This window comes from Bombyx mandarina, chromosome 22 (genome assembly GCF_030267445.1).
Source record: "Bombyx mandarina strain Sakado chromosome 22, ASM3026744v2".
Taxonomy (NCBI): domain Eukaryota; kingdom Metazoa; phylum Arthropoda; class Insecta; order Lepidoptera; family Bombycidae; genus Bombyx; species Bombyx mandarina.
In genome coordinates this window covers 6,215,347-6,240,755 of record NC_143228.1, presented here as the reverse complement: position 1 = coordinate 6,240,755, position 25,409 = coordinate 6,215,347, and the positions used below count along the sequence as shown (strand labels likewise).

General features: G+C 37.7%; 6 protein-coding genes across 6 annotated transcripts; 4 read left to right on the top strand and 2 right to left on the bottom strand.

Annotated features, from left to right (window-relative positions):
* The first annotated feature begins 3,256 nt into the window (after nt 1-3,256).
* Nucleotides 3,257-4,397, top strand: LOC114243060 (cuticle protein 7-like). Its single transcript, XM_089736976.1, has 4 exons — nt 3,257-3,340; nt 3,634-3,768; nt 4,062-4,228; nt 4,311-4,397. The coding sequence occupies exons 1-4, from the start codon at nt 3,332-3,334 to the stop codon at nt 4,363-4,365; spliced, it is 366 nt and encodes a 121-aa protein (XP_089593102.1). The 5' UTR covers nt 3,257-3,331; the 3' UTR covers nt 4,366-4,397.
* A 1,783-nt stretch (nt 4,398-6,180) lies between these two features.
* LOC114243127 (uncharacterized) lies at nt 6,181-7,154 on the bottom strand (the record flags this gene model as incomplete). The annotated part of the gene is made up of 3 exons (XM_028174506.2): nt 6,181-6,361; nt 6,616-6,782; nt 6,867-7,154. Coding segments are annotated over 3 exons (525 nt in total), but the record flags the coding sequence as incomplete, so codon positions are not given.
* Nucleotides 7,155-10,205: 3,051 nt separating this feature from the next.
* Nucleotides 10,206-11,666, top strand: LOC114243061 (adult-specific cuticular protein ACP-22-like). Its single transcript, XM_028174426.2, has 4 exons — nt 10,206-10,214; nt 10,468-10,629; nt 10,921-11,087; nt 11,546-11,666. The coding sequence occupies exons 1-4, from the start codon at nt 10,206-10,208 to the stop codon at nt 11,598-11,600; spliced, it is 393 nt and encodes a 130-aa protein (XP_028030227.2). The 3' UTR covers nt 11,601-11,666.
* A 2,407-nt stretch (nt 11,667-14,073) lies between these two features.
* On the top strand, nt 14,074-16,087 carry CPR111 (cuticular protein RR-2 motif 111). The gene is made up of 4 exons (XM_028174427.2): nt 14,074-14,205; nt 15,024-15,362; nt 15,439-15,605; nt 15,907-16,087. Exons 1-4 carry the CDS (start codon nt 14,197-14,199, stop codon nt 15,974-15,976), a joined length of 585 nt encoding a protein of 194 aa, XP_028030228.2. The 5' UTR covers nt 14,074-14,196; the 3' UTR covers nt 15,977-16,087.
* Nucleotides 16,088-19,593: 3,506 nt separating this feature from the next.
* LOC114243121 (cuticle protein 7-like) lies at nt 19,594-20,559 on the top strand. The gene is made up of 4 exons (XM_028174499.2): nt 19,594-19,681; nt 19,774-19,896; nt 19,984-20,150; nt 20,238-20,559. The coding sequence occupies exons 1-4, from the start codon at nt 19,670-19,672 to the stop codon at nt 20,296-20,298; spliced, it is 363 nt and encodes a 120-aa protein (XP_028030300.2). The 5' UTR covers nt 19,594-19,669; the 3' UTR covers nt 20,299-20,559.
* A 3,606-nt stretch (nt 20,560-24,165) lies between these two features.
* LOC114243119 (cuticle protein 19-like) lies at nt 24,166-24,802 on the bottom strand. The gene is made up of 4 exons (XM_089736691.1): nt 24,781-24,802; nt 24,559-24,681; nt 24,313-24,479; nt 24,166-24,226 (listed from the first exon to the last, which is right to left on the bottom strand). The coding sequence occupies exons 1-4, from the start codon at nt 24,790-24,792 to the stop codon at nt 24,166-24,168; spliced, it is 363 nt and encodes a 120-aa protein (XP_089592817.1). The 5' UTR covers nt 24,793-24,802.
* Nucleotides 24,803-25,409: the final 607 nt, after the last annotated feature.

The following is a 25,409-nucleotide window of genomic DNA, read 5'->3' as shown; positions in this document are numbered from 1 at the left end:
CTCCAAGTGTTGCCATATCTTGTAATCTAACGGATTCAAATCTGGACTGGAGGAGGGTCAGTCTTCGTGCCGGATGAAGTCAATTTCACGCGCCGCCAGCCAGTCTTGTGTGCTCTTCGCTCAATGAGCTGGCGCCGAATCTTGTTAGAATACCCAGTGCCTGTTATTGAACATGGTATGAGAAACAGGTTCCTCCACAAGGTTCGTCAGGACCGTATTTTGATACACAACTGCATTCGTTTTTACACCTTTCTCACAAAAATGTACCTCTGTTAAGCCCCAATAAGAAACTCCCAACCATATCATGAGCGAGGATGAAAAATGACCTCGTTGGACACGCGGAATACGGTTGCTCGCTTCTTCACTACTGTGTGCGTACACCTTATCATTTTGTTTGTTGTAGCTCTCTTCTACGGTAAAAATTTTTTCATCCGAAAAAAGAATTTCCCGATATTTTTTTCCCGCGTACCGCTTCAACAAAGCGCGGCATCTCTTCAGTCTCAGGTCCATTATACGAGCATTCAAACGATGTCCTGTTTTTCTTCGATATGCCCGAAGCCCTAAGTCTTCATTTAACACCCTTTTTACCGTGGTTCTGCTTAACCCCATCTGAAGGGCCAACAGTTTCTGCTTACGTTTGGGATTTCTTTGAATTCGCGCCTTCACAGCTTTTATCACTGCTGGAGTCCTAACAGACCGAGGGCGACCACTTCTTGACCTGTCATCTACACTAGAGTCTTCATTGTATCGTTTGATGGTACGATAAACGAATCTTTTGGTTATATTCAAATTTTTCAGTATGTTAAAAACTTGAATTGGCGCGTAACCGCAACGATGCAACGCAATAACTGCAACACGGTTTTCTTTATGCGTCCACTCCATATTTAAAACTGAGTAAAATTCTAAAAGTATACATTTTTATTGTCATGAACAATTCGAAATTCGAATTCAATAAACTTTTTTGTGGCCAGCATTCTAAAAGAAAAGTTTTTACTGTGTGACAATACTTATGACCTGACTAGTTATATTAAGTGTATAATCTATGATGTATAGTGAGTAAGTAAGACAGGAGGCTTCGTCCTCATCCCTACTACGTGATGTTTGTTGGATGAGTGGTGACACCTGGCGGTGATAACTGATCGATTGATAGTTGATCAGTAGTCGACTGGCGAGGGCGGGAGATCAAATTCAATTTAAAAAAAATCATTATTAAAGGAACTTGAAATTATAAACTCTGAATACTAATTTATCATACTACAATTATTATAATATTTGATTGCCATCTTGCAACCTTATTGCGGATCTGTGCATAGAATAAAAAAAATCGGGATGAAAAAATAGGGGTTGATCGTATAAGAGTGAAAGTTGAGAGTAATATGATTTTTTTTATTTTAAGTCATGACCAAACAAAATAAAAGACTTGCCAAAAAATTAAAGTTTATAATTAACAAATAAAAAATAGGGGTTGATCGTAGAAGGGTGAAAATTTAGGGTTGTATGTATTTTTGTATGCTGTATCATAAAAAAATAAAAACAAAAAAATTGTCTAAAAAATAACAAATAAATTTAGGGGTGGACCACCCTTAACATTTAGGGGGATGAAAAATAGATGTTGTTCGATTCTCAACCCTGACCGATATGCACGCTAAGATTCACGAAAATCGGTCGAGCCGTTTCGGAGGAGTATGGGAACGAACATTGTGACACGAGAATTTTATGTATTAGATTAGGTTAAATAATGGATAAGATAAACCACCAGTGTACTCGCAACACGCAAGGTCAATGAGTAGGCTGGATGATGCACAACTTCTTCCAAACAATCCTAACTCTTGTAGCTTAGAGACCGTCTTTTGTACCGTATGAGATTGAGCGTTGTCGTGTAGGAGCAGCGGGGACGACCGATTAACCAGGGTTGGCCGGAGATTCGCGAGCTTCTCCATCACTGTGTCCAGTTCTTCACAGTACTCTATTTCTGCCGTGAAGCAATAATGCGTTTCGGTTTGAAGGGTGGGGCAGCCGTTGTAACTATACTGAGATCTTAGAACTTATATCTCAAGGTGTGTGGCGCATTTACGCTGTAGATGTCTATGGGCTCCAGTAACCACTTAACACCAGGTGGGCTGTGAGCTCGTCCACATATCTAAGCAATAAAAAAAAAAAAAAAAACATTCGCAGTAATACTGGTGCCATTTGGTAAGAAACTTTAATGAATTATACCGCACTAGATCACTAAACAGTGAAACGGTACGAAAACTAGACTTCCGCTAAGTTAGTTTCTACCGTAAAGCAGTAATGCGTTTCGGTTTGAAGGGTAGGTAGGGCAGCTGTTATCGTGTTAAAAGTGGGACTTAGAACTTATGTCTCGAGGCAGATCGCGGCATTTACGTCGTAGGTGTCCGTGGGCTCCGGTAACCACTTAAACCTAGGTGGGCCGTGAGCTCGCCCACCCACATAAGCAATAAAAAAAAGATATATGTAGTGTCGTGGGTCACCGGATAGGAACTAAGTTCCTTTTTATAAAAATATTAATTATAAGTTCTATTCGAGGTATAAAGAAAATAATTTTGGGTATATATTTTTAATTATGATTTTTTTTATTGATAAAAATAAAAACTACTTTACAAAGCTACCAACTTTATTTTATTCACAATGATTTATAAAAAAATATATAATACAAAAATATGTTATTTTTTGTACGTTATTACAAAGTTACACTGTGTGCATCTATACTAATATATAAGTATAAATCTACAGTGGTTTTTACGGATGTTCCGTTATAACTACTGAACCATGGCATCCGATTGATTGAAGCTTGGTATCCATGTAGAAAATACATGAACATAATGAATAGGCTAATATTTATATGAGTGTTGGACTCCCTATACCAGTTGCGGGGGAGTTAATGATAAGAATCTTTGTGGGGGTGAGAAATAATAATGTTAACTTTAAATGCCCAGCGAAGCAAACGGGTACAGCTAGTTACTAATAAAAATCTTACGTTACGGACGTTTTTTCTTGGTTAGGGTACCCCTCCGCATTGTCCCATAAGGAACTTCGTTCCAAAAAAATAAAATATCTAACAAAATAACTTTATCCACTGAACATTTGCGCAATACGAAACATTCCATACTTTCATTTATCCGACTTAAATGAAATTGTGATTTTACGAAAGAATTACAAACACTGCATGTCGCATGGAAACGGCCTATAAAACTACTATTAGCTCATTAAAACCTTTTATTTTACTTTGACAATATAAAAGCTGTAAGCTGTTGGAATATTTATCAGTCGTATTGTTCTTTTGGGGCTATTCACACCTAAAAAATTCATAATGTTTAAGGTAAAGATTTATTCGGGTGCAAGCATTCCAAAGTATATAATTTAAAATTTAAAATGCTGTTATGCAATGTATATATCGGCTTAGATTAGAAAAAGGAACTTTTAAATTTTATTTTATTTTTAATTTTCTAACGCTTCTTGCTGTCTTAAAACCGGAAGTCTTCAACGCTTTGGTCTACTTTATATATAGTTTAAAAACTGAAAACACGCTTAAATAGTAAACGGAACAAGGGTTTTTAGGGTTTCGATTATTTCAATGCTATATATCGCGATTTATATCCTTTTATTTTACAGGTTTTGATTCTAGTAGGACTTGTGGGTGCAGTTGTTGCCGAGCATGCGTTCTCATCGCAGCATATACACAAGCATGACGGGCATCATGAAACCGTCCACCACGGACATGGAGACAAGCACCACCATGACTATTATGTAAATAAAACAAATCCTTTTATACTTTGAAATCTCATATAATAAGTAGTAGACAAGATATACTGATGACCTATTGAGGTTTGCAGAGATCTGCCGGTTGCAGGTAACGCAGGACCGATCTTTGTGGCGAGGCTTGGGGAGGCCTTTGTCCCTCCCTGGACGTCTGTGGTCTGATAGAATAGAAGTAGTAGATTTTTTTTAACAATGTACCTTTTTTCACATGGGCCCATTTAAGTAATATTTTTCTTGGAATTATCTTACATGAAAATTTTAGTATTGTATTTTTTTATCAGACTCATCCAAAATACGAGTTTGAGTACAAAGTAGAGGACCACCACACTAAGGACCACAAGAGCCAGCACGAGTCCCGCGACGGTGACGCCGTGAAGGGATACTACGCGCTGCATGAACCTGACGGCTCCGAGAGACATGTCCACTACCACGGCGACAAACACAGCGGGTAAGAAAGATTATTGCTTTAATATCATGAAATTAAAGGGAGGATGAATTGTACTCAAATTAATGAAACATTTCGATTTCAGATTCCACGCAGACGTGAAGCACAGCACTCATCATATTTACCACCATCATCATTAGACTTAAGTCTGTTGTTATTTGTTCAATAAACGATATTTAAAAAAAAAAAACATATTTACTGTTGTCGCTTAGTTCTTAATAAGAGTTTTAAAGTTAAAATTGCGGATAATGCTTAGAAGGAAAACAGGAAAGCTAATTAATGGATGACTTCACCGCTGGTCCGTCTCGATTTTGTTTATTTTAATCAAAATATACTCAGAAATAAGTCAAATACACTATTTTATAAACACTGATAATGTTCTGAATGTTCAGGTGAAGAAAAAATGGTAGTATGTAGTATACATATAACAATAATAAATCGATGAAATACTCGTAGTGGCTAACACTCCTTGACAGTCACTCATTGATTTAAAAAAAGTTGTGAGTTTAATTTTTAATAATCAATATAGACTGATTTAAGAAACTTATTTAAATATTTTTTTAAATTCTTACTGGAGTAATTTTTTAATAATTAATTTAAAAAGTTGGTTAGTTTTCAAGTAGTTGGTGAAAACTAATTAATGCCTTCACCAATGCACGAGCTCAATGAATTTAATAAAGTACAAACGAAGTTCCTTATGGGACGATGCGGAGGGGTATCCTAACCGGGAAAAAAACGTCCGTAACGTAATATTTTTATTAGTAATGCACACAGTGTACGACTTAACTTTGTAATAACGTACAAAAAGTCGATTTTATTTCTGACTATCGGTTAACATTCTCGGCACCCATTTTGCGGACACTTTTCTCATATTCAAAGATTGATTCAATATGGATTGAATACTTCCATATAAAATGCCCGTTGCTTGTATTAAGTATCGAATGGTATCTCTTCGATCGCTCAATACAATTTTCTCGATTTGCGCAATATTTTCTCTGGTGACTTACGTCGATGGATGACCGCAACTATGTTCGTCTTCCGTGCTCGTTCTCCCTATTCGAAATTGAAAAGCCCACCTTGCGACAGTGGAATACGGCGGAGCATACTCTCCTAATGTTGCCTCCAAATCACAATGAATATCTTGCATCGTTAACTGTTTTAAACAGAGGTATTTAATAACAGCTCGCACTTCGTTTTCCTCCATTTTCAAGAACAAACAAATTACTACATTCAGAAAAAAACAAAAGAGAATCGATTTATTTATTTATTATAATTACAAATATGTATCTGTGCTATGCCTGCCAGTATTTTTTTTTCTTACGAAGGAGTGTATCGTTTTTACTATTTTTGAGCCCTCCTCGTATATATTTAAGTTGGTAATATTAATCCGTTTTCATTAAGAATTACATACTGGCTCAGGGTCTACTTGATTTTATTTGGTAGCCGAAGCCTACAGACATCACGCACTAGATACTGCCGCGAAATCAGTTGTCATTCTCAATATTAGCACAATATGGCTTCTAACTGGAAATATACGACTGCATCGCAGCAAAATAAGTAGGGTGATTGTAGCATCGTGACAGCTTGCTCACGACCTACCGTATTTTAAGACACAGTTAAGATGTGGGCGTAGAAGAATATGGTAGGGTAAAAGTAATGAAGGCTTCTAGTATGTGTGCGTTAAAGCAATTTTATAACAGTAGGGGCAGAGGTGGCTAAGATTTTATACGTGTATCTGTTGATACGTAGCCAGATTATCAGTATCCTATGACACAAATATATCTATGTAATTTACTTCTTTTTTCAATTTCGACATATTTTAATCGCATGCTACATATACTAATAAATTGATATGTAAGTTCTTGGACTGACAACAAGCCAAGTTATTATGAAAATAGACGCATTGCGTTTGTTTCTATATAGTAAAACATTACTCTGTTGAATAAAGAAACACATTAATTTTAATAATTTATATTTTATTTACCACAAAATAAACGTTTTTATCATAATACATTACTATTTTATTTGTATACGGACTCATCCGTTGGTGAAATCGAGATCGATTATTAGAGATGATGATGATGTTCAGGTACAACATGGTGAGCATGACCCTCGCGTCTCACAACTGCGTTGAATCTGTAGAATAGTAACATATTAAATTTTGAGTAAAATAGCAAACGCTTAATCCGCAAACGGAAAATAAATAAGCAAACATATTATATTATGTAGTTATGCAATCTTATAATCACCACTACGGAAATACCTATACTTATCTTCATACAGCTGAAGCCTTACCCGACTTCATTACGCAACGGAAGTTTCTTGAAGTTGCTTAAAGCTTAAAGTGTAAGGAACTATGAATAATGCTAAATCAATTGCTTATAACTCACCCGCTGTGTTTATCGGCGCTGTACTCAACAGTCCTGATGGTACCATCGGCTTCGTGCAGACTGTACACGCCCTTCACGACGTCACCGTCACGGGTCTCGTGCTGGTACTTGTTGTCGCCGGTGTGAGGATCCTCTACTTTGTACTCAAAGGCGTATTGAGGATGAGCCTGTATTAAAAATTATAAGATGACTATAACGATTCGAAACAGTTCTAGTTCGAGCATTACAAAAAGCAGTTTTGCCAAACATACGTGATAGTCGACGTGGTGGTCGTCATGTCCGTGATGATGTTCATGATCGTGGTGTTGCACTAAATGAACTCCATGGTGCAATTCCTCATGATCATGGTGTCCCGCGTGCTGTGTTAAAAGTATTTGGTGGTGAGCTGGAGCGTGATGTGGCTGATGTTCATGTCCGTGACTCGTGTGTAATACGATACTTTGGGATGAAACCGCATGGCCGTGGTCGTGTTCATGGCCATGGCCCTCTTGAGGTCTAGCCGTGGCTGTGGCCAGAATAGTGGCTACTAAAAGAACCTGAAATATTTAAAATAAAACACTGTAATATACATAGTCAGGTCATAAGTATTATCACACAGTAAAAACTTTTCTTTTAGAATGCTGGCCACAAAAAAGTTTATTGAATTCGAATTTCGAATTGTTCATGAAATATAGAAAATATATACTTTTAGAACTTTACTCATTTTTAAATATGGAGTGGACGCTTAAAGAAGACCGTGTTGCAGTTATTGCGTTGCATCGTTGCGGTTACGCGCCAATTCAAATTTTTAACATACTGAAAATTTTGAATGTAACCAAAAGATTCGTTTATCGTACCATCAAACGATACAATGAAGACTCTAGTGTAGATGACAGGTCAAGAAGTGGTCACCCTCGGTCTGTTAGGACTCCAGCAGTGATAAAAGCTGTGAAGGCGCGAATTCAAAGAAATCCCAAACGTAAGCAGAAACTGTTGGCCCTTCAGATGGAGTTAAGCAGAACCACGGTGAAAAGGGTGTTAAATGAAGACTTAGGGCTTCGGGCATATCGAAGAAAAACAGGACATCGTTTGAATGCTCGTCTAATGGACCTGAAACTGAAGAGATGCCGCGCTTTGTTGAAGCGGTACGCGGGAAAAAAATATCGGGAAATTCTTTTTTCGGATGAAAAAATTTTTACCGTAGAAGAGAGCTACAACAAACAAAATAATAAGGTGTACGCACACAGTAGTGAAGAAGCGAGCAACCGTATTCTGCGTGTCCAATGAGGTCATTTTCCATCCTCGCTCATGGTATGGTTGGGAGTTTCTTATTGGGGCTTAACAGAGGTACATTTTTGTGAGAAAGGTGTAAAAACGAATGCAGTTGTGTATCAAAATACAGTCCTGACGAACCTTGTGGAACCTGTTTCTCATACCATGTTCAATAACAGGCACTGGGTATTCCAACAAGATCCGGCGCCAGCTCATAGAGCGAAGAGCACACAAGATTGGCTGGCGGCGCGTGAAATCGACTTCATCCGGCACGAAGACTGGCCCTCCTCCAGTCCAGATTTGAATCCGTTAGATTACAAGATATGGCAACACTTGGAGGAAAAGACGTGCTCAAAGCCTCATCCTAATTTGGAGTCACTCAAGACATCCTTGATTAAGGCAGCCGCCGATATTGACATGGACCTCGTTCGTGCTGTGATAGACGACTGGCCGCGCAGATTGAAGGCCTGTATTCAAAATCACGGAGGTCATTTTGAATAAACTTTAGTGTCATAAGAATCTATGTTTTGTTAAGTTCATTTTGGTATATGAATGGTTACATAATGAATAGACTTGTTTCAATTATTTTACATTAAACATGTGACAGAACTTATGACCTGACTAGGTATTTAACCTAAATACGACGGTAGTTTATCTTAAAATATGTGGTAAAATTTAATACCTTGGAATACATTTGAGTGAAATTGGTTGGAGCTCTTTAAAAAATCAACGAGAACTGATAGTACTTGTTCAGATAATTCGGTTTTTATACACAAAAGGGCGCGACAAGTTTTATTTTTCGTAATAATATCGATCGGCGATTAAAACTGGATTATCACTTACATTCATCGGAATAATTCATGTAATACTTGCTGTGACAAATTAAGTTATGGTGACCTTACTTTAAAATTGAGAAATCGGGTGCATTTGTATCAAATTATTTATTCAAAGCAGTAGTGGCAGATAAAAATGATTTTTAAAACCATATATGAAAATAATATGTATGTATGTATGTATTTAGCCCTTAATTAACGCGAATTTTCATTGGGCACAATTACTTTTAAATATTTATAATTCATGTAATATCGTCATAAAATCCTGTGGTAATGCCCTAAGCTTATTTCTAGCTATTGCTACTAAAGACTTATGTAGTAGCAGTATTATCTTCCCAAGTATCTTCTCCCGTATTATTTATTTCTTTAAGCAAAAAGTTTCACTTATTCATATTTTCGCAATTTATTGTTTATTTTACTTCATTACTTTTATGATATATTAGGTTGAATAATGGATAAGATAAGCCACCAGTGTACTCGCAACACACAAGGTCTGGTGAGTAGGTTGGATGACGCACAACTTCTTCTAAACAATCCTAACTCTTGTAGCTTAGAGACCGTCTTTTGTACCATATGAGATCGAGCGTTGTCGTGTAGCAGGGACGAGCGATTAACCAGGGCTGGCTGAAGATTCGCGAGCTTCTCCATCACTGTGTCCAGTTCTTCACAGTACACATTCGCAGTAATACTGGTGCCATTTGGTAAGTAGCTGTGATGGATTATACCCGCACTACATCACTAAACAGTGACCATGATTTTTTTTAAGATATTTTTTATTTTTTATGTTACGAAAACCAGACTTCCACTTTCTACCGTTATTTTCTACCGTGAAGCAGTAATGCGTTTCGGTTTGAAGGGTAGGTAGGGCAGCTGTAACTGTTATCGTGTTAAAACTGAGACTTAGAACTTATGTCTCGAGGTAGGTGGCGGCATTTACGTCGTAGGTGTCTATGTGCTCCGGTAACCACTTAAAACTAGGTGGGCCGTGAGCTCGCCCACCCACACAAACAATAAAAAAAAGATGCGTGGTGTCGTGGGACACCGGATAGGAACGAAGTTCCACATAAAAAAAAAAAAAAATACGAGAAAAAAATCGCGCGGTGAAATATCGCTGTGCGGAAAACAAGGCCTTATTCCAGGGACTTTTTCTTACGGTTTTTACTATCACATTTTTTTCAGTTCGGTCGCGCAGCAAAATCCCTATCTCCTCCAAACCTGCCTTAAGGAACTTCGTTCCAAAAAGTTAAACATCTAACAAAAAAACTTTATCCACTGAACATTTGCGCAATACGAAACATTCCATACTTTCATTTATCCGACTTAAATGAAATTGTGATTTTGCGAAAGAATTACAAACACTGCATGTCGCATGGTAACGGCCTATAAAACTACTATTAGTTCATTAAAACCTTTTATTTTACTTTGACAATATAAAAGCTGTAAGCTGTTGGAATATTTATCAGTCGTATTGTTCTTTTGGGACTATTCGCACCTAAAAAATTCATAATGTTTAAGGTAAAAATTCATTTGTGTGCAAACGTTCCAAAGTGTATAATTTAAAATGCCGTTATGCAATGTATATGTCGGCTTAGATTAGAAAAAGCAAGTTTTAGAAATATAATTTTTAATTTTCCAATACGGTCTGAAACCGGAAGTGTTCAACGCTCTGAGTTACTTTATATTATATAGTTTAAAAACTGAAAACACGCTTAAATAGCAAACTGAACTAAGGGTTTATTAGGGTTTCGATTATTCCAGTTTTGTATAGCGCGATTTATATCCTTTTATTTTACAGGTATTGATTCTGGTAGGATTTTTGGGTGCAGTTGTTGCCGAGCATGCGTTCTCATCGCAGCATATACACAAACACGACGGGCATCATGAAACCGTCCACCACGGACATGGAGACAAGCACCACCATGACTATTATGTAAATGAAACAAATCCTTTTATACTTTGAAATCTCATGTAATAAGTAGTAGATTATAGACAAGATAAACCGATATTGAGGTTCGCGGGGACCCGCCGGATGCAGGTAGCGCAGGACCGATCTTTGTGGTGAGGCTTAGGGGATGCCTATGTCCAGCGGTGGACGTCTGTGGGCTGATAGAATAGAATTAGTATATAAAACATTTTAACAATGTACTTTTTTAACATGGCGTAAATTTTATTTAAGTAACATATTTACATGAAAATTTTAGTATTGTATTTTTTTTATTAGACTCATCCAAAATACGAGTTTGAGTACAAAGTAGAGGACCACCACACCAAGGACCACAAGAGTCAGCACGAGTCCCGCGACGGTGACGCCGTGAAGGGATACTACGCGCTACATGAACCTGACGGTTCCGAAAGACATATTCACTACCACGGTGACAAACACAGCGGGTAAGAAATAGCTAAAATTTTACTTTATAAATTACCTGTTTTCTGTTTCAAATAAATTTACTTCTGGTATGTTTCTTCTTCTGGTATGGTTCTTTAGCGTTACAGCATTTTTTTTAAAAGTAGTATTGATATTAGGCTGCTGTGCAAGCGGGCATCTGACCATTTTTTGCCTCTCTATGTATTGTGGCAATAAAACTCAAATCATAACCTCCTTTTAACACGATTTTATAAGCTGGAACTGTATCTATCTATGTAATGGACTACTTTAACGTTCTTTTTTAACGATTTCATGACATTTTATTAACTTGCAAATGTATATTTATCAAGAACTGATTGCAATATTATTACTAATTTTGTTAATTTGGCCTATTAAATGACCCAGTAAAAAATATTGAAGTTTACTTCGGGTTGCTGTTATGGCCTCTTTATTTCGTTTTTAAATTCCTCTTCTATTTCAGATTCCACGCGGATGTCAAGCACAGCACACACCACGTTTACCATCATCATCATTAAATAAGAATAATTTGTTATTTAAGTTTATAATAAAAAAACTGTTACGCAAAAGATTGTTTTTAGTTACTAAAATGAATTTACTTTTTTAAATAATTCAAAAAGCTTATATCTTTATTTTACGGTTTGATTTTCCTTTTACCTCGATATGTTTTGATTATAAACCGATTATATCGACGATAATTATCACGTTTTTATGTATACGGACCTTGGCGGTCGTTTAATGCCAGACGAGCAGTGGGCCAAAAAAAAACGTAGATAATTTTTTGTATTCTTTAATAAAAAAAATTTAGAGTACAATTTATGTACAGTGCGTATCCATTACGGATCAATAATATCTATAATACTTTTATCGCAAAAAAAAAGAAAATACTATGACGAATTGGTCGCCACATTAGCTTAGGGGGAAATTTAGGCTTGTCTTTATATTTTTGTTAAGCGGATATGAATTTGAAACAAAAATATTTTTTTATTTAGTTGTACTTCAGTAAAATTGACACGGCTGACATCATCATAGTCATCAGTAGAATTAGTGCGTAATCGTGTTGGCCGTAGAGAGAAAATTACGCGAATTATTAATCCTTTGGTCGTAAAAATGTATTAAAATAAATAAATAAATAAATATTTACTAACAATCACGCCACATTAACTGGTCCCGTACTGAGTTCGTAAAGAACTTGTATTTCAGGTACCAGATAACGGAAACAAATGTAAGATTTTTATTATACACATACATATATTTAATAAACATCCATAACCCTGGAAAAGACATTTCTACATTTATCATACAAATATCTTCCCTTGGCGGGATTCGAACCCGCGACCCCCTTGTGTAGTGACCATGTCACTTACCACTACACCAGACGGCCGTTAAATTTTATTATTGTAATTAGTATTGATTTGTATTGATTGATTGTAAATTAGTATTGTTTGGTTTATTTGATTTAAGCATTTTATGCACTTAAATTTTTCAACTCAAGACTCTTAGACGGCATGATTAACTTCATGAAACGAATTTAGCGGACGTAATACCAAATCTACTGTGGTGATCCGGGTCCGACAACACTGTTATGAACTGAGGCTCTGATGGATTGACATTCAGTTCATAGTATTTACTCTACGTAGATTTTTATTTATTTATTTATTTATTTATAACTTCTTATACTAGAAAGTATAAAGGCGGACTTAATGCCATAGGCATTCTCTAACAGTCTATTTTATATTCTATTTTTTATTTTTTCTATTTCTATTTCTATTTTTACCTCCTTTATTACATGACAGGTGAATAAGCTCACAGCCTAATTGATGTTAGTAGATTACCGGAGTCCATAGACATCATATATAATATTCAATTATATTGTATAGCGACTTTCCATCCTTTAAATCGCAACCTTATGACTGCTTCGTGGCTGAAAAAGACAAGCAAGTGTAAGTTGTTATTAATAGTAAAACAGTAATACCGGTAGTTTCCAGCGAAAATGACGTACTTATAATTTAATTTGATGAGCGTTTTTTTTATTGTTTAGATGGGTTGACGAGCTCACAGCCCACCTGGTGTTAAGTGGTTACTAGAACCCATAGATATCTACAACATAAATGCGCCACCCATTTTGAGAAATAAGTTCTAAGATCTCAGTATAGTTACAACGACTGCCCCACCCCTCAGAACGAAACGCATTACTGCTTCACGACAGAAATAGGCAGGGCGGTGGTACCTACCCGCACGGACTCACAAGAAGTCCTACTATCAGTAAACAACCAGTAAGCTTCTACAATAAAGTAACTTTAATGTTATACTGATAATAAAATATAGCACGTGTATGTAAATATGGAATTTTACATTATGCTGTAAGAGTAAATAGCTTAAATCTTATTTTGATAACACGTTTTGTACATTAATGAGTTACGTAATGATAGTAAACCTGCCTATGCGTAAGGTTTCAATGAAACATTTTAATGTTTAGAAATGTACGCATGCATTGAAAGAGCTTGCATTAATTAAGTTTACTGAATAAATTAACGAATAAATTTTATTTTTTTTAACGATAAATTTAGTAAATTTTAGGTTGTATGAATTGTTTTTTTTTAAATAGCTTATGAAAAAGATGAACAGATCGTAATTGACCTTTTTAAAAGAGAATATTCGAACAGTAAAAGCGCTCTAGGAGAGGCTGAGTTGGAAAAACTTGTTTCATCTCTCGATACAATTTGAAGTCTCGCCTTCACATGTTTGCCAAAAATATCTATAGTGATTGCTATTAGTAAAATTAAAATTAGAAAAAGATAAAACACCTGATGTTGTAACTTATACAAAGTGATACTTTTCTTTATTAAAATGGGCCGAGGTTATTACAAAGAAATTGAATTAAATTGAATGTTAACATTAAATTCATATTTCAAGCCTCGAAAACTGGTTTTTAAAGACAAACAAAAATAAATTTGACACGGTCGTTTTAAATAAGTAATAAGTAACAACCACCAATAATAAGGTTGATCTGGTTTTGTGATTACTTTCCATGTAACTATATAAACAGCCGTTCTTAAAATCGAGGTATTCATTCGAGTTAATTAGTTGATCAGTTAATACGTGTAATCAAAAATGCTTAAGGTAACCGAAGATAAAATCATTAATAATATTCTTTAAGATTGTTTTATGCGCAAGTATTCTCTCAAATATTTAGTGACAGCGTGTTTATTATTTGAATGTGGTCTTCAGCTATAAGCATGTCCTTGGCATTATCTAGGTTTTCTGATATCCATTAGCGATGGCTACCAGTACGGCTAAGATTTGCACCGTTTGTTCGCCTGCCTTCAAGGCAAACAAAATATAGGTAGACAAGCTTTTACTGGTCGTAAGACCTCTTGTGAGTCCGCGCGGATAGGTACTTCCACCCCGCCTATTTCTGCCGTGAAGCAGTAATGCGTTTCGGCTTGAAGGGCGGGGCCGCCGTTGTAACTATACTTGAGACCTTAGAACTTTCGAATCCCGCCAAGGGGAGATATTTGTATGATAAATATAAATGTTTTTCCAGGGTTATGGATGTATATTAAAATATTAAATATATGTATGTGTATAATAAAAATCTTACATTTATTTCCATTATCTGGTACCTGTAACACAAGTTCTTTACGAACTTATCACGGGACCAGTTAACGTGGCGTGATTGTTTAAAAAAAAAAACTTATATCTCAATGTGGGTGGCGCATTAACATTGTAAATGTCTATGGGCTCCAGTAACCACTTAACACCAGGTGGGCTGTGAGCTCGTCCACCCATCTAAGCAATAAAAAAAAGCTCATGTTAAACGATCACCATAGACACCGACCAGTCTCGATGCAGTGAAATAACGCAATTACAATGAGATCGATGTTAAAATTTGTCCACAAATTATGTCATCATTTAAAAGGATTTTAAAAATATTACAGCTTACATTAATCATCGCCGCTCTGGCTCTAGTAAGTGCTAGGCCGCAAGATGGACACGGTCATGGTCACGCAGTCTCCTCGCAGAGTATAGTGCTACACACGAGCCATGGACACGAACATCAGGGCCACATTCCTGCTCACCACCAAATACTCACGACGCAGCATTTCGAACACGGCGGCCACTATGACCTAGGACACCACGAGGTGCAACACCACGGATACGCTCAAGTACATCATCATGAACACCAACCAATACACCACGGGCTCCAACAGGTACAATACCACGGGCATCAGGACGATCATCACCATGGACATGAAGAGCACCACGTCGACTACCATGTAAGAGAGTTCTATTAATTAAACCATTTCATTTGGCGATTTGTTGCGTGATAAATTACCATATAAATAATTACAGGCTCATCCTAAATACACTTTCGAGTACAAAGTAGAGGATCCTCATACCGGCGACAACAAGTACCAGCACGAGACCCGTGACGGTGACGTGGTGAAGGGTGTGTACAGTCTGCACGAGGCCGATGGTACCATCAGGACTGTTAAATACGCGGCCGACAAACACTCCGGGTAAACTAACTTTCATTTGACTTATCTATACTAATATATAAATCTAGTTGTTTTTACGGATGTTCCGTTATAACTACTGAACCGTGCATCCAATTGACTTGAAACTTAATGGATAGGCTCATATTTAAATGAGTGTTGGAGTCCCTACGCCAGTTGCGGGGGCGTTAATGATGAGAATCTTTGTGGGGGCGAGAAATAATAATGTTAATTTTAAATACCCAGCGAAGCGGACCTGTACTCGTACAGCTAGTAACTAATAATTATAATTTTCATTATAATAACTATTGACATTTGTGAACAGATTCAACGCTGAAGTGCACCGAGAAGGTCACGCCAAACATGTAGTGCCTGAACATCATCATGGACATTAACTTCAAGAAATTAATTACATGATCTCAATAATAGTACTAGATTATTAAATCGCTAACTCTCTATGTTTATTAATTTTTCATTGATTGATGAATAAATGGAATTTAAATATTTTTCGTTCATTTCTTTTTTTCGAAATCGTAAAATTTCGGTATATCCAAACATATAAGTGGATAAGCCAAAATCAAGTTCAAGTTCTTGTCAATAAGAATTTAATTTGCAACCCCTAATTTTTAAAGGAGTAACGTTCGCCGTCCTTATTTCTTGCTACTTAAATGTGAAAATAGTTATTTATGTGATTCTCGAGAATCAAAGAGCAACTGAAATACGTTTTAAATTATACAATGACATAATGATTTTATATTAATGATTTTAAAAACTCGAGATTAAATCGTAAAAGTAGTATTAATTGTATTTACGACTCACAAAATAAGAAAATGTTATAGCCTCAAATGAATCGAAAACTTTTCCCACCACGCTTTTCATCCTGTATATCAATGACATGCTTTCTATTGATGGCATGCATTATACTATTCGGATGATAGCAAGGGGGATGCGCGATATATCGGCTATCAGAATCATTTTCGGAGCGTGGTGCAGGAGAGGCGATCAAAACTTGTCTCCGAAGTGGAGAGCTATCTGGGGTGAGTCTCCGAGTGGGGTGAATTGAACTCGGTTCAATTCAACCCGTTGAAGACAAAAGTTTGCACATTCACTGCTCAGAAGGACCCTTTTGCCATATTGCTGCAATTCCAAGGAGTATTCCTGCAACCTTCCACGAGTATTGGGATAGTTGGGATCGAAATTTCGAATTATGTGCAATTTAGGGGTAATTTAGAGGGGAAAGCCAAGTTGGCTTTCAAAATGCTGGGAGTCCTCAACAGAGCGAAGCGGTACTTCACACATGGACAAAGACTTTTGCTTTATAAAGAACAAGTCCGTTACTTCCATTTGACTCCATACAGAAAAAGGCCATTCGGATAGTGATAATCCCATTCTCACGGATCTTTTGGAACATCTGGGTCTGCGGAGAGACTTCAGTTATCTCTGTATTTTGTACCGTATAGTCTGCAGATGTTGATGGCAGACCGCGCGCCCATTGATATTTAGGGCCCTACCCACCAAACGAATCCCCTTGCACTCTCTTACCCGACATCCGATCTCCGCCCGGGGTCAGAACCCAGGCAGAGAAGCAGGGGTCCCGTGCTCAATACTACAACCAGACTCGCGGCGCCATCCCTAGCACGCCCGACCGAGGGGTCGTCGAAGCGATAGTCAACGACTCTACATCGGCCGTCTCGGTACGGCAGCATAACAGGCAGCCCCAGGCGGTGCCGCCGATCGGTTGCTCTTACACAACAGTCCCGTGGACCTGCTGCCATGCAGCATGTTAGAGCACAGGTAGCACGCTGCGCGGTCTCACCCCCTCAAGTGGCCCCGTGGCTTTCACCTGGGGAGGTCGCCTCCTACAGGGCCGGAGTCGAGCAAAAGTTCTTGTCCGGCCCCTGACTCGACGGTGACGGTAAGGTGGGTGGATGAGCTTTCGCTTTCTCATTCAGCCACTTCCTTCTGCGAGATGGTGTAACTCGCATCGGACATCGCCTTCCAGGACTCGTAGCATCGTAGCCACGACGGTCGGCAGCGACAAGTCTGGTCCTATTTAAGAGATGAGGACACGGCGCTGCCCCAGCCAAGCGGGGCATTATACGAACGTGTGCTCGACCATGTTCTCATTGCAGTCACAGTGGGGACACTCTATCGTTGGTTCTCTCCGGGCGAAAAAGCCATGACCAGTGAGCATTTACGCCAACCGGAAGGTGAGACACCCTCGGTCACTGTTCGCCCATTCCGCAAGAACCGGGTACACCGCCTCGACATTTCGGAGACCGGCCGACGGGTTTGCCAAGCGCCCAGACCACGCTTCCAGCACGGACCGCCGAGATTGGAGCCTCCGCGTTCTAATCACTCCTCCTCCGGGACGTGGATCCCCTCTGTCTCGGAGGTTACATCGCCACGCATAATAGGCGGCGAGCGCCTCCGCCTCCAGGTCAATCCATACTACCTGGAGTTACCGCGTTCATCCACAGTGCGTTTCCAGCGATCTTTTTTGCCACGTACCATCTAGCTTTGGAATGGGCTCCCCTCCACGGTGTTTCTCGAGCGCTATGACATGTCCTTCTTCAAACGAAGACTGTGGAGAATAGTTAACGGTAGGCAGCGGCTTGGCTCTACGTCTTGACTGACGTCCATGAGCCACGGTAACCACTCACCATCAGGGGGGTCGTATGCTCGTCTGCCTTCAAGGGCAATAAAAAAAAAACACATAAAAATTCAAATTAACACAGACTCAAAATAAGCTCTACCACTAGTCTTAGCTTGACTGTAATCCTAATCTTGAAAATTAAATGGTATCTTAATATTCGTCGACGGACTTCATCCATGGTAATTTTATTCACCTAAAATACTATGAACATAGAAATGGGTTATGCGGCACGTTAAGATACTCTAATTATGATTATTTCAAAGTTGTTAAATACAACCTTTGAAAACAATTTCATCAAACGCCTGTTACCTTTAACTTGTTACTAAACACAGTGAAGGTCTATGTCACTTATTTTATTGACTATAATATTGTGTAATAAATTCAATTGAACGTACTGACATTATCATAATGTCAAAGGTCCCAAAATACAGAAAAAAAAATTTTTTTTTTAGTTGGTTTTCATTAATTTTTCTTAATTTAGGTTTTCTTAAATGACTAGAAAGCCAATTAAACAAAACCAAAACATTCATAGATATGTTTTGTTTATTTTTATTATTCAAGATGAGGCTTCCTCGGGTTAGCAGAGCTTACAGAGATAATTGAAGTCGTCGTGGCCTAAAGGATTAGACGTCCGGCGCATTCGGATCTAGCGATGCACCGATGTTCGAATCCCGCAGGCAGGTACCAATATTTCTAATGAAATACGTACTTAACAATTGTTCACGATTGACTTCCACGGTGGAGGAATAAAAATGAAACCCCCAAAATTATAATTTGCGTAATTAGTGGTGGTAGGACCTCTTGTGAGTCCGCACGGGTAGGTACCACCGCCCCGCCTATTTCTGCCGTGAAGCAGTAATGCGTTTGGGTTTCAAGGGTGGGGCAGCCGTTGTAACTATACTGAGACCTTACAACTTATATCTCAAGGTGGGTGGCGCATTTATGTTGTAGATGTCTATGGGCTCCAGTAACCACTTAATCTCAGGGGGCTGTGAGCTCGTCCACACATCTAAGCAATAAATAAATAAAAAATATATATATATATATATATATATATATGAACTCTACATACTACCAGCGTAAAATGAAATGAATGTCTCAACTGTGTATACCTACATATAACATATAGTTACATACAGAGGGTATCCATAAGTAAAACTAATGATTAGCTATGCAAATTAAGGGATATAAATGTTTGCGAGCCTATTTTTATGCACCTATTAACAGTTTCAATATGATTACTAAATAGATAGAAAAAGTCAATCACGTAGATTTAAGAAAATATTGCGAACATTTGTTACCGGTCATTGAATAATTTAACTGCCTTAGCAATTAGAATGAAAGAGCCTTGGTACGCTTAAAGTTTGATAACAATATAAAAGACACAAGAATTCAGAAATATGTATCAGTTATAGCAGTGACAATAGCAAAGATGGTTTCCAAGGTGCGTTGTGCAGTATATCGAGTTTTAATTGTTAAAAATCTCTATAGCTAGCACATAAAAGGGTATTTTAAATTTAACATAATTTTTTGTAGGTAATGATTTTAGTTGCTTTGGTGGGTGCAGTGTGCGGTGAGCACGCGTTCTCCTCCCAGCACATCCACAAGTACGATGGTCATCATGAGCCCGTACACCACGGACACCATCATGATTACTACGTGAGTGACGTACTAATTAAACTCGATCACATAAGCTTACATTGGGAAATTTCACACCTTGAATAAATATAACATTTGCCATTCCAGACCCACCCTAAATTCGACTTCGAGTACAAAGTGAGCGACCCTCACACCGGCGACCACAAGAGTCAGCACGAGTCCCGCGACGGTGACGTCGTCAAGGGATACTACTCGCTGCACCAACCTGATGGCTCTATCAGACATGTCGACTATCACGGCGATCACCATTCTGGGTTAGTGTCACGTAATTTTAATTCATCAGTGAAGCTATATTGAATATTTTTTATTTCTTTAAATTGTGTAAACGTGTTTCTCTTCAGGTTCCATGCTGATGTGAAATACAGTACTCACCATATTATCCCTCACCACCACCATTACTAGAACTCCTATTAACTCTAACCTGAAATACATTTTTTTCGATAAATAATGAAATTTATGTTATTATGATTTAAAAGCATATTGTTATTTTTTTTTAATTAATCTAGAAATGTTCAACCTCAGAAAAGAGATTCAGGGCTCGAAGCTGCATTTTTATGTTCACTAAGAAGCAGATGATAAGTCGCCTTCAAAGTTTATGAAGGAAAGCATAACTGAATTTTGTTGAGTGGCAACATTGTATCATTTATTTAATAATAAAACATACGATCATACAAACATTTTCTTTTTTTTAACTGTTCATTTGAATTTATAAACAATGCATTCTGTATTTACTTCCAAACTTTTTAGGTATAAAATAATACGTTGATCTATGAAGTTGTTTTCTTACAATACTGGTCATTTGTAACGTAATTTACATATTATTATTATTATATAAAGCTGGCTATGAATTAAAAATATTATTTATAAAAAATAAGTTCATTTTATTTTTAAAATAATACCAATATGGACACAATAAAAATGCTAGTAGTTATGGAACGTAAATCCGTCGCGGTAGCAATGATAAAGGGCTCATAATAATAGGTAGTCTTTTCGAATTATAGTATGTATGAACTTGTTATAAAATCTCTTTAGCTATACTATTTGTATCTGGCTGGTTTTGGTATCATTAAAAGTTTAAATTTTAGAGAAGAGAATTCCAAATTTAAATTTGGAAAATGTGTGATTTTTATTTATTTTTCGTACTGTCAACATGAGTGAATGTGAAAATTTTACTACGAAAAAGGTAAAAATGCAACTGACTAGAACTGATCTAGTTGCAGTGTCTGTGAGAGTAGCACAAATTTGGTTTAAGCGTTTTCAATCCGGAAATGTTAATGTCAAAGATGCACGTCGCTCTGGTCGCCCCATTACGGATATAATGGATGCCATTTTCGAAAAAGTGGAGCAAGGTCGGCATATCAGTAGTTACGACATAGCTGAAGAACTGGGAATTGACCACAAAACAGTATTGGCGCATTTGAAAAAAAACTGAGTACACAAAAAAGCTCGATATTTGGGTACATCACGAGCGCACTGAAAGAAACCTAATGAACCGTGCACTCATTTGTGATTTTTTATTACCACCAACCGGAGTGATATGGGAGTGCTCATAATGAGTGCCCCCATGGGACTGAGCTGTCCACACTCGCCATTTCCCGCCACACTGTCGGGGTGCCCCCCTATGGGGACCCATTGCACCACCCGCGTGGGTGGACCACTCCCCCTTCTGGGGAGTGCTAAAACGTCGGTCCCTCCCCGCAACGGTCTTCCCCATTCTGGGGAGACCCAAGCGGGTGAGCGCCAAACTAGTGCCGCGGCTCCCCCTCTGGTTTGTAGAGGTGGGGCCGCGGCATGGGGCCGGTGGCGGGCCCTACGGTGCTGACTGTTGTCCCTTGTAGATATTTGTAAATAATTAGTATTAGTTAGTTTAGTTTTAGTTAGTTTATAGTCCATAGTCAGAGGGGGAAAAAAAAAAACCGTAGGAAGCAGAGGACAGCAGCCGGCTCCGGGGAGACTTTTCCACGGGCATCACTCCACCCAGGAAAAACAAGCCCATCGTATTATATATAAGTATTTATTTATTTTGTCGATGTGAATGTGCCGAACACGCTGCGAACAGTCCCCCCCTCATCTCGTCTTGCATAAATTCACCTCTGCCCTGTGTGGCAGGGAGCTTCGTTCCGGGCAGTGGGGTCTACCCCGAGGCCCGTCCCGTGCCCCGTAAGGGAGCACGACGACCCCGAGTAGTAGTATTGCCACCAAATGAAACCGAACCATTTTTGAAGAAGCTGATAACTGGTGATAAAAAGTGAATCACGTACGACCAGAACGTGCGAAAAAGGTCGTGGTCAAAGACCGGTCAGGCTTCACAGACTGTGGCGAAACCCGGGTTAATTCGCCACAAGGTGATGCTGTGTGAGTGGTGGGATGGGAAGGGCATTATTCATTATGAGCTGTTACCACCAGGCAGGATCATCGATTCTGAACTCTACTGCGTACAACTGATGAGATTAAAGTAAGAAGTTGAGAGAAAGCGGCCGGAATTAATCAACAGAAGGGGTCTGGTTTTTCATCATGATAACGCTAGACCAATCACATGTTTAGCCACTCAGAAAAAATTAAGAGAGCTTGGCTGGGAGGAGTTAATGGATCCGCCGTATAGTCCTTCAGATTTCCACCTGTTTCGGTCTCTCCAGAATACTTTAGGCAGTGTCAGGTTAACATCACGAGAGGACCGTCAAAACCAATTATCGCAGTATTTTGATCAGAAGCCCCAAAATTTATATAGCAATGGGATCATGTCCCTACCTACAAGATGGCAAAAAGTTATCGAACAAAATGGTACCTAAAAAAAAAAAAACCTACCTACATACTTTAGTTAAATGTAAATAAACTACATTAAAAAATGTTGTGAATTTTCTTAAAAAATGCGAAGAAACTTTTTCCCCAACCTATTATTAATGACGAGTACGGAGTGAACACTACAAACGAATGTACGACTCGTTGGTTTGAACGCTTCTGTCATGGATCTTTTGATCATAAAAAGAAACCTGTGGTGCAATGAATGTATAAAGGTATCACTTGCGTTGCATAACAGACACAGAAACTATGGAATTTTGAAGCGAATTGTCACTTGTGATAAAAATTGATTCTTTTTGATAATTCTAAACGATCATCATGTTGGTTAGACACTGGTTCTGCACTTAAATGGCAATTTCGTAGATACAGATCTGATATTTTCTTGATTGTCTTCACTTATATGATTGAGAAATAGTGCCATACATTTCTAAGCTCCATATTACATGAATTACAAATTAGTAGGCTCTAGACAATAATAATGACAGTACATGTTTTACAATGATGTGGTTGGTTCGTAGCGTTGTTAAGCTTTTGGTTTTTTCAGTTAGTTTTAAGCTACCTATAAAGAAAACAAAAAAGTTACGATGCCTAATAATCTTTTTTTTTCTCTATGTATGACGTCAATAAGAACACATAATTTTTAAGTACCTACTATTCCAATGGTACAAAGGAAACCACAGAATCAACTCATATAATACCTTAAAGAAATCCTTATGGATCATACAACATACAAACTACAGAGAGAATCGAGGTTTTTCCGTAGATCCAAGGTTTTTTTGCTTACCTATCTGCGAGTAGCCACGGGGAGCTATTCTGGCTTCACTCTGACTGGAGGGCAAGCTCAAAGGGTTCAACTCGAGAGAAATTGCAAACATCTGCTCAAGCAAGAGTAGTGTTTCACTGAATCTACCACTGAGAAGTTCCGGCAAGAAACTGAGTGGGATTTGTCTATGGTTTAAACTGCACGAAGAATTTTTCTCGTCGAACGATGCTCGGTGTTAAAAATGCTTAAAAGTACTGAGATCGGATCGAGAGGATCCGTAAGGACGTGTTAAGTCAGTCTCTGAACTTATAGAAAACTATGTAAACCTTTGAAATCGGCAATACGTTCCTTTTTCTCAATGATTAAGTAAATTAGACTGTTTTTGTATACGACCTTGAAACGTTACACTAGGTACTAACTAGTAGGTACATACGTACTTACCACGTAGTTTAATTCAAATGTGTATCATCCTCCGAGTTCTTTACAACATACGTACTACTTGCATATATAATAATTTATAATGAAATAAGCTTATTGTTTCTACCTTAACCACTTGTTTTCATTTCATTTTACATGGAGAATACGAACATTTTCGGGCGCAAAAAGAAACCCAATAAAACGAAGTATTAAATATTTGTAGTTAATTTTTCTGAAATTGATTTTGGAAGAACAGAAAGTAGAATTACATTTCAAAACATTAATGAACACTAGTAATGATGGTGATGCGGGATAATGTGATGAGTGCTGTATTTCACATCAGCATGGAACCTGTCGAAGAATTAATGATATATTTCAACTTTTTATTGAATAGTAGATCTTTATAGCGTGCTTATAGAGCCCTAAATTACCCTTACCCAGAATGGTGATCGCCGTGATAGTCGACATGTCTAATGGAGCCGTCAGGTTGGTGCAGCGAGTAATATCCCTTGACGACGTCACCGTCGCGGGACTCGTGCTGACTCTTGTGGTCGCCGGTGTGAGGGTCGCTCACTTTGTACTCGAAGTCGAATTTAGGGTGAGTCTGAATCGAAAAAATTTTATTTATTCATAATGTCCCAATATCAGTTTATGTGATCGAGTTCAATCAGTACGTCACTCACATAGTAATCATAAAGGTGTCCGTGATGTACGGGCTCGTGGTGACCGTCGTACTTGTGGATGTGTTGGGAGGAGAACGCGTGCTCAGCGGATACAACACCGACCAATGCGACGAACAATACTACCTGGAATATCATATTATTTTAAAAGGAAAATAAAAAGTTATAAATTATATTTTTTATATTGTTACTGTTTTATTTTGCTTAACCATACTGAAACCTTACCTTAAAGACCATTTTTGTTGCTGTTTCTTCGTGAACTGATACCTGACCATCCAATATAGAAACTTTTATACTGTTATCAGAAAACATTTTGGTTCCAAGGTTCTTTTCGCTCTAATTTCATAGGCAATAAAATTATTCAATGCTTAGAAATTGTAATTTTATGCAACAGTAAAATATAACTTGCGTGATTGCGTTTTTTGTATGATACATTAATTTATGTAAATTACTTGAATGGACAATAGATCTCGTAAAAGTCAAACAAAACAAACATCATAATATTTCGTGCTAAAAAGATACATCTTATTTTCGTTTGATTTTGCTATAATTGTAGTGAAACCATAATATTTTGCATCGGTATGTTCGCAGGCTATTATATTTTGTCGATAGGATTCTCAACTAAGTTCTCACTTTTTTTTTAATGTAAATGAAATTTTATTGTGGAAAATACTTACAAATTAAGCACACAAAGTACTAGTTACAATTTATTTTCACCTTTCGGCTGTTAAAATACATTGACGGTGGAAGTATTCGTCTTTTGAGATTAAGTTATTTTATTAAAATATATACGAATTAAGTTATTCTTTGACGTCTGTATATGAGCGGAACTGCGGCCAGTCCATATTTCATTG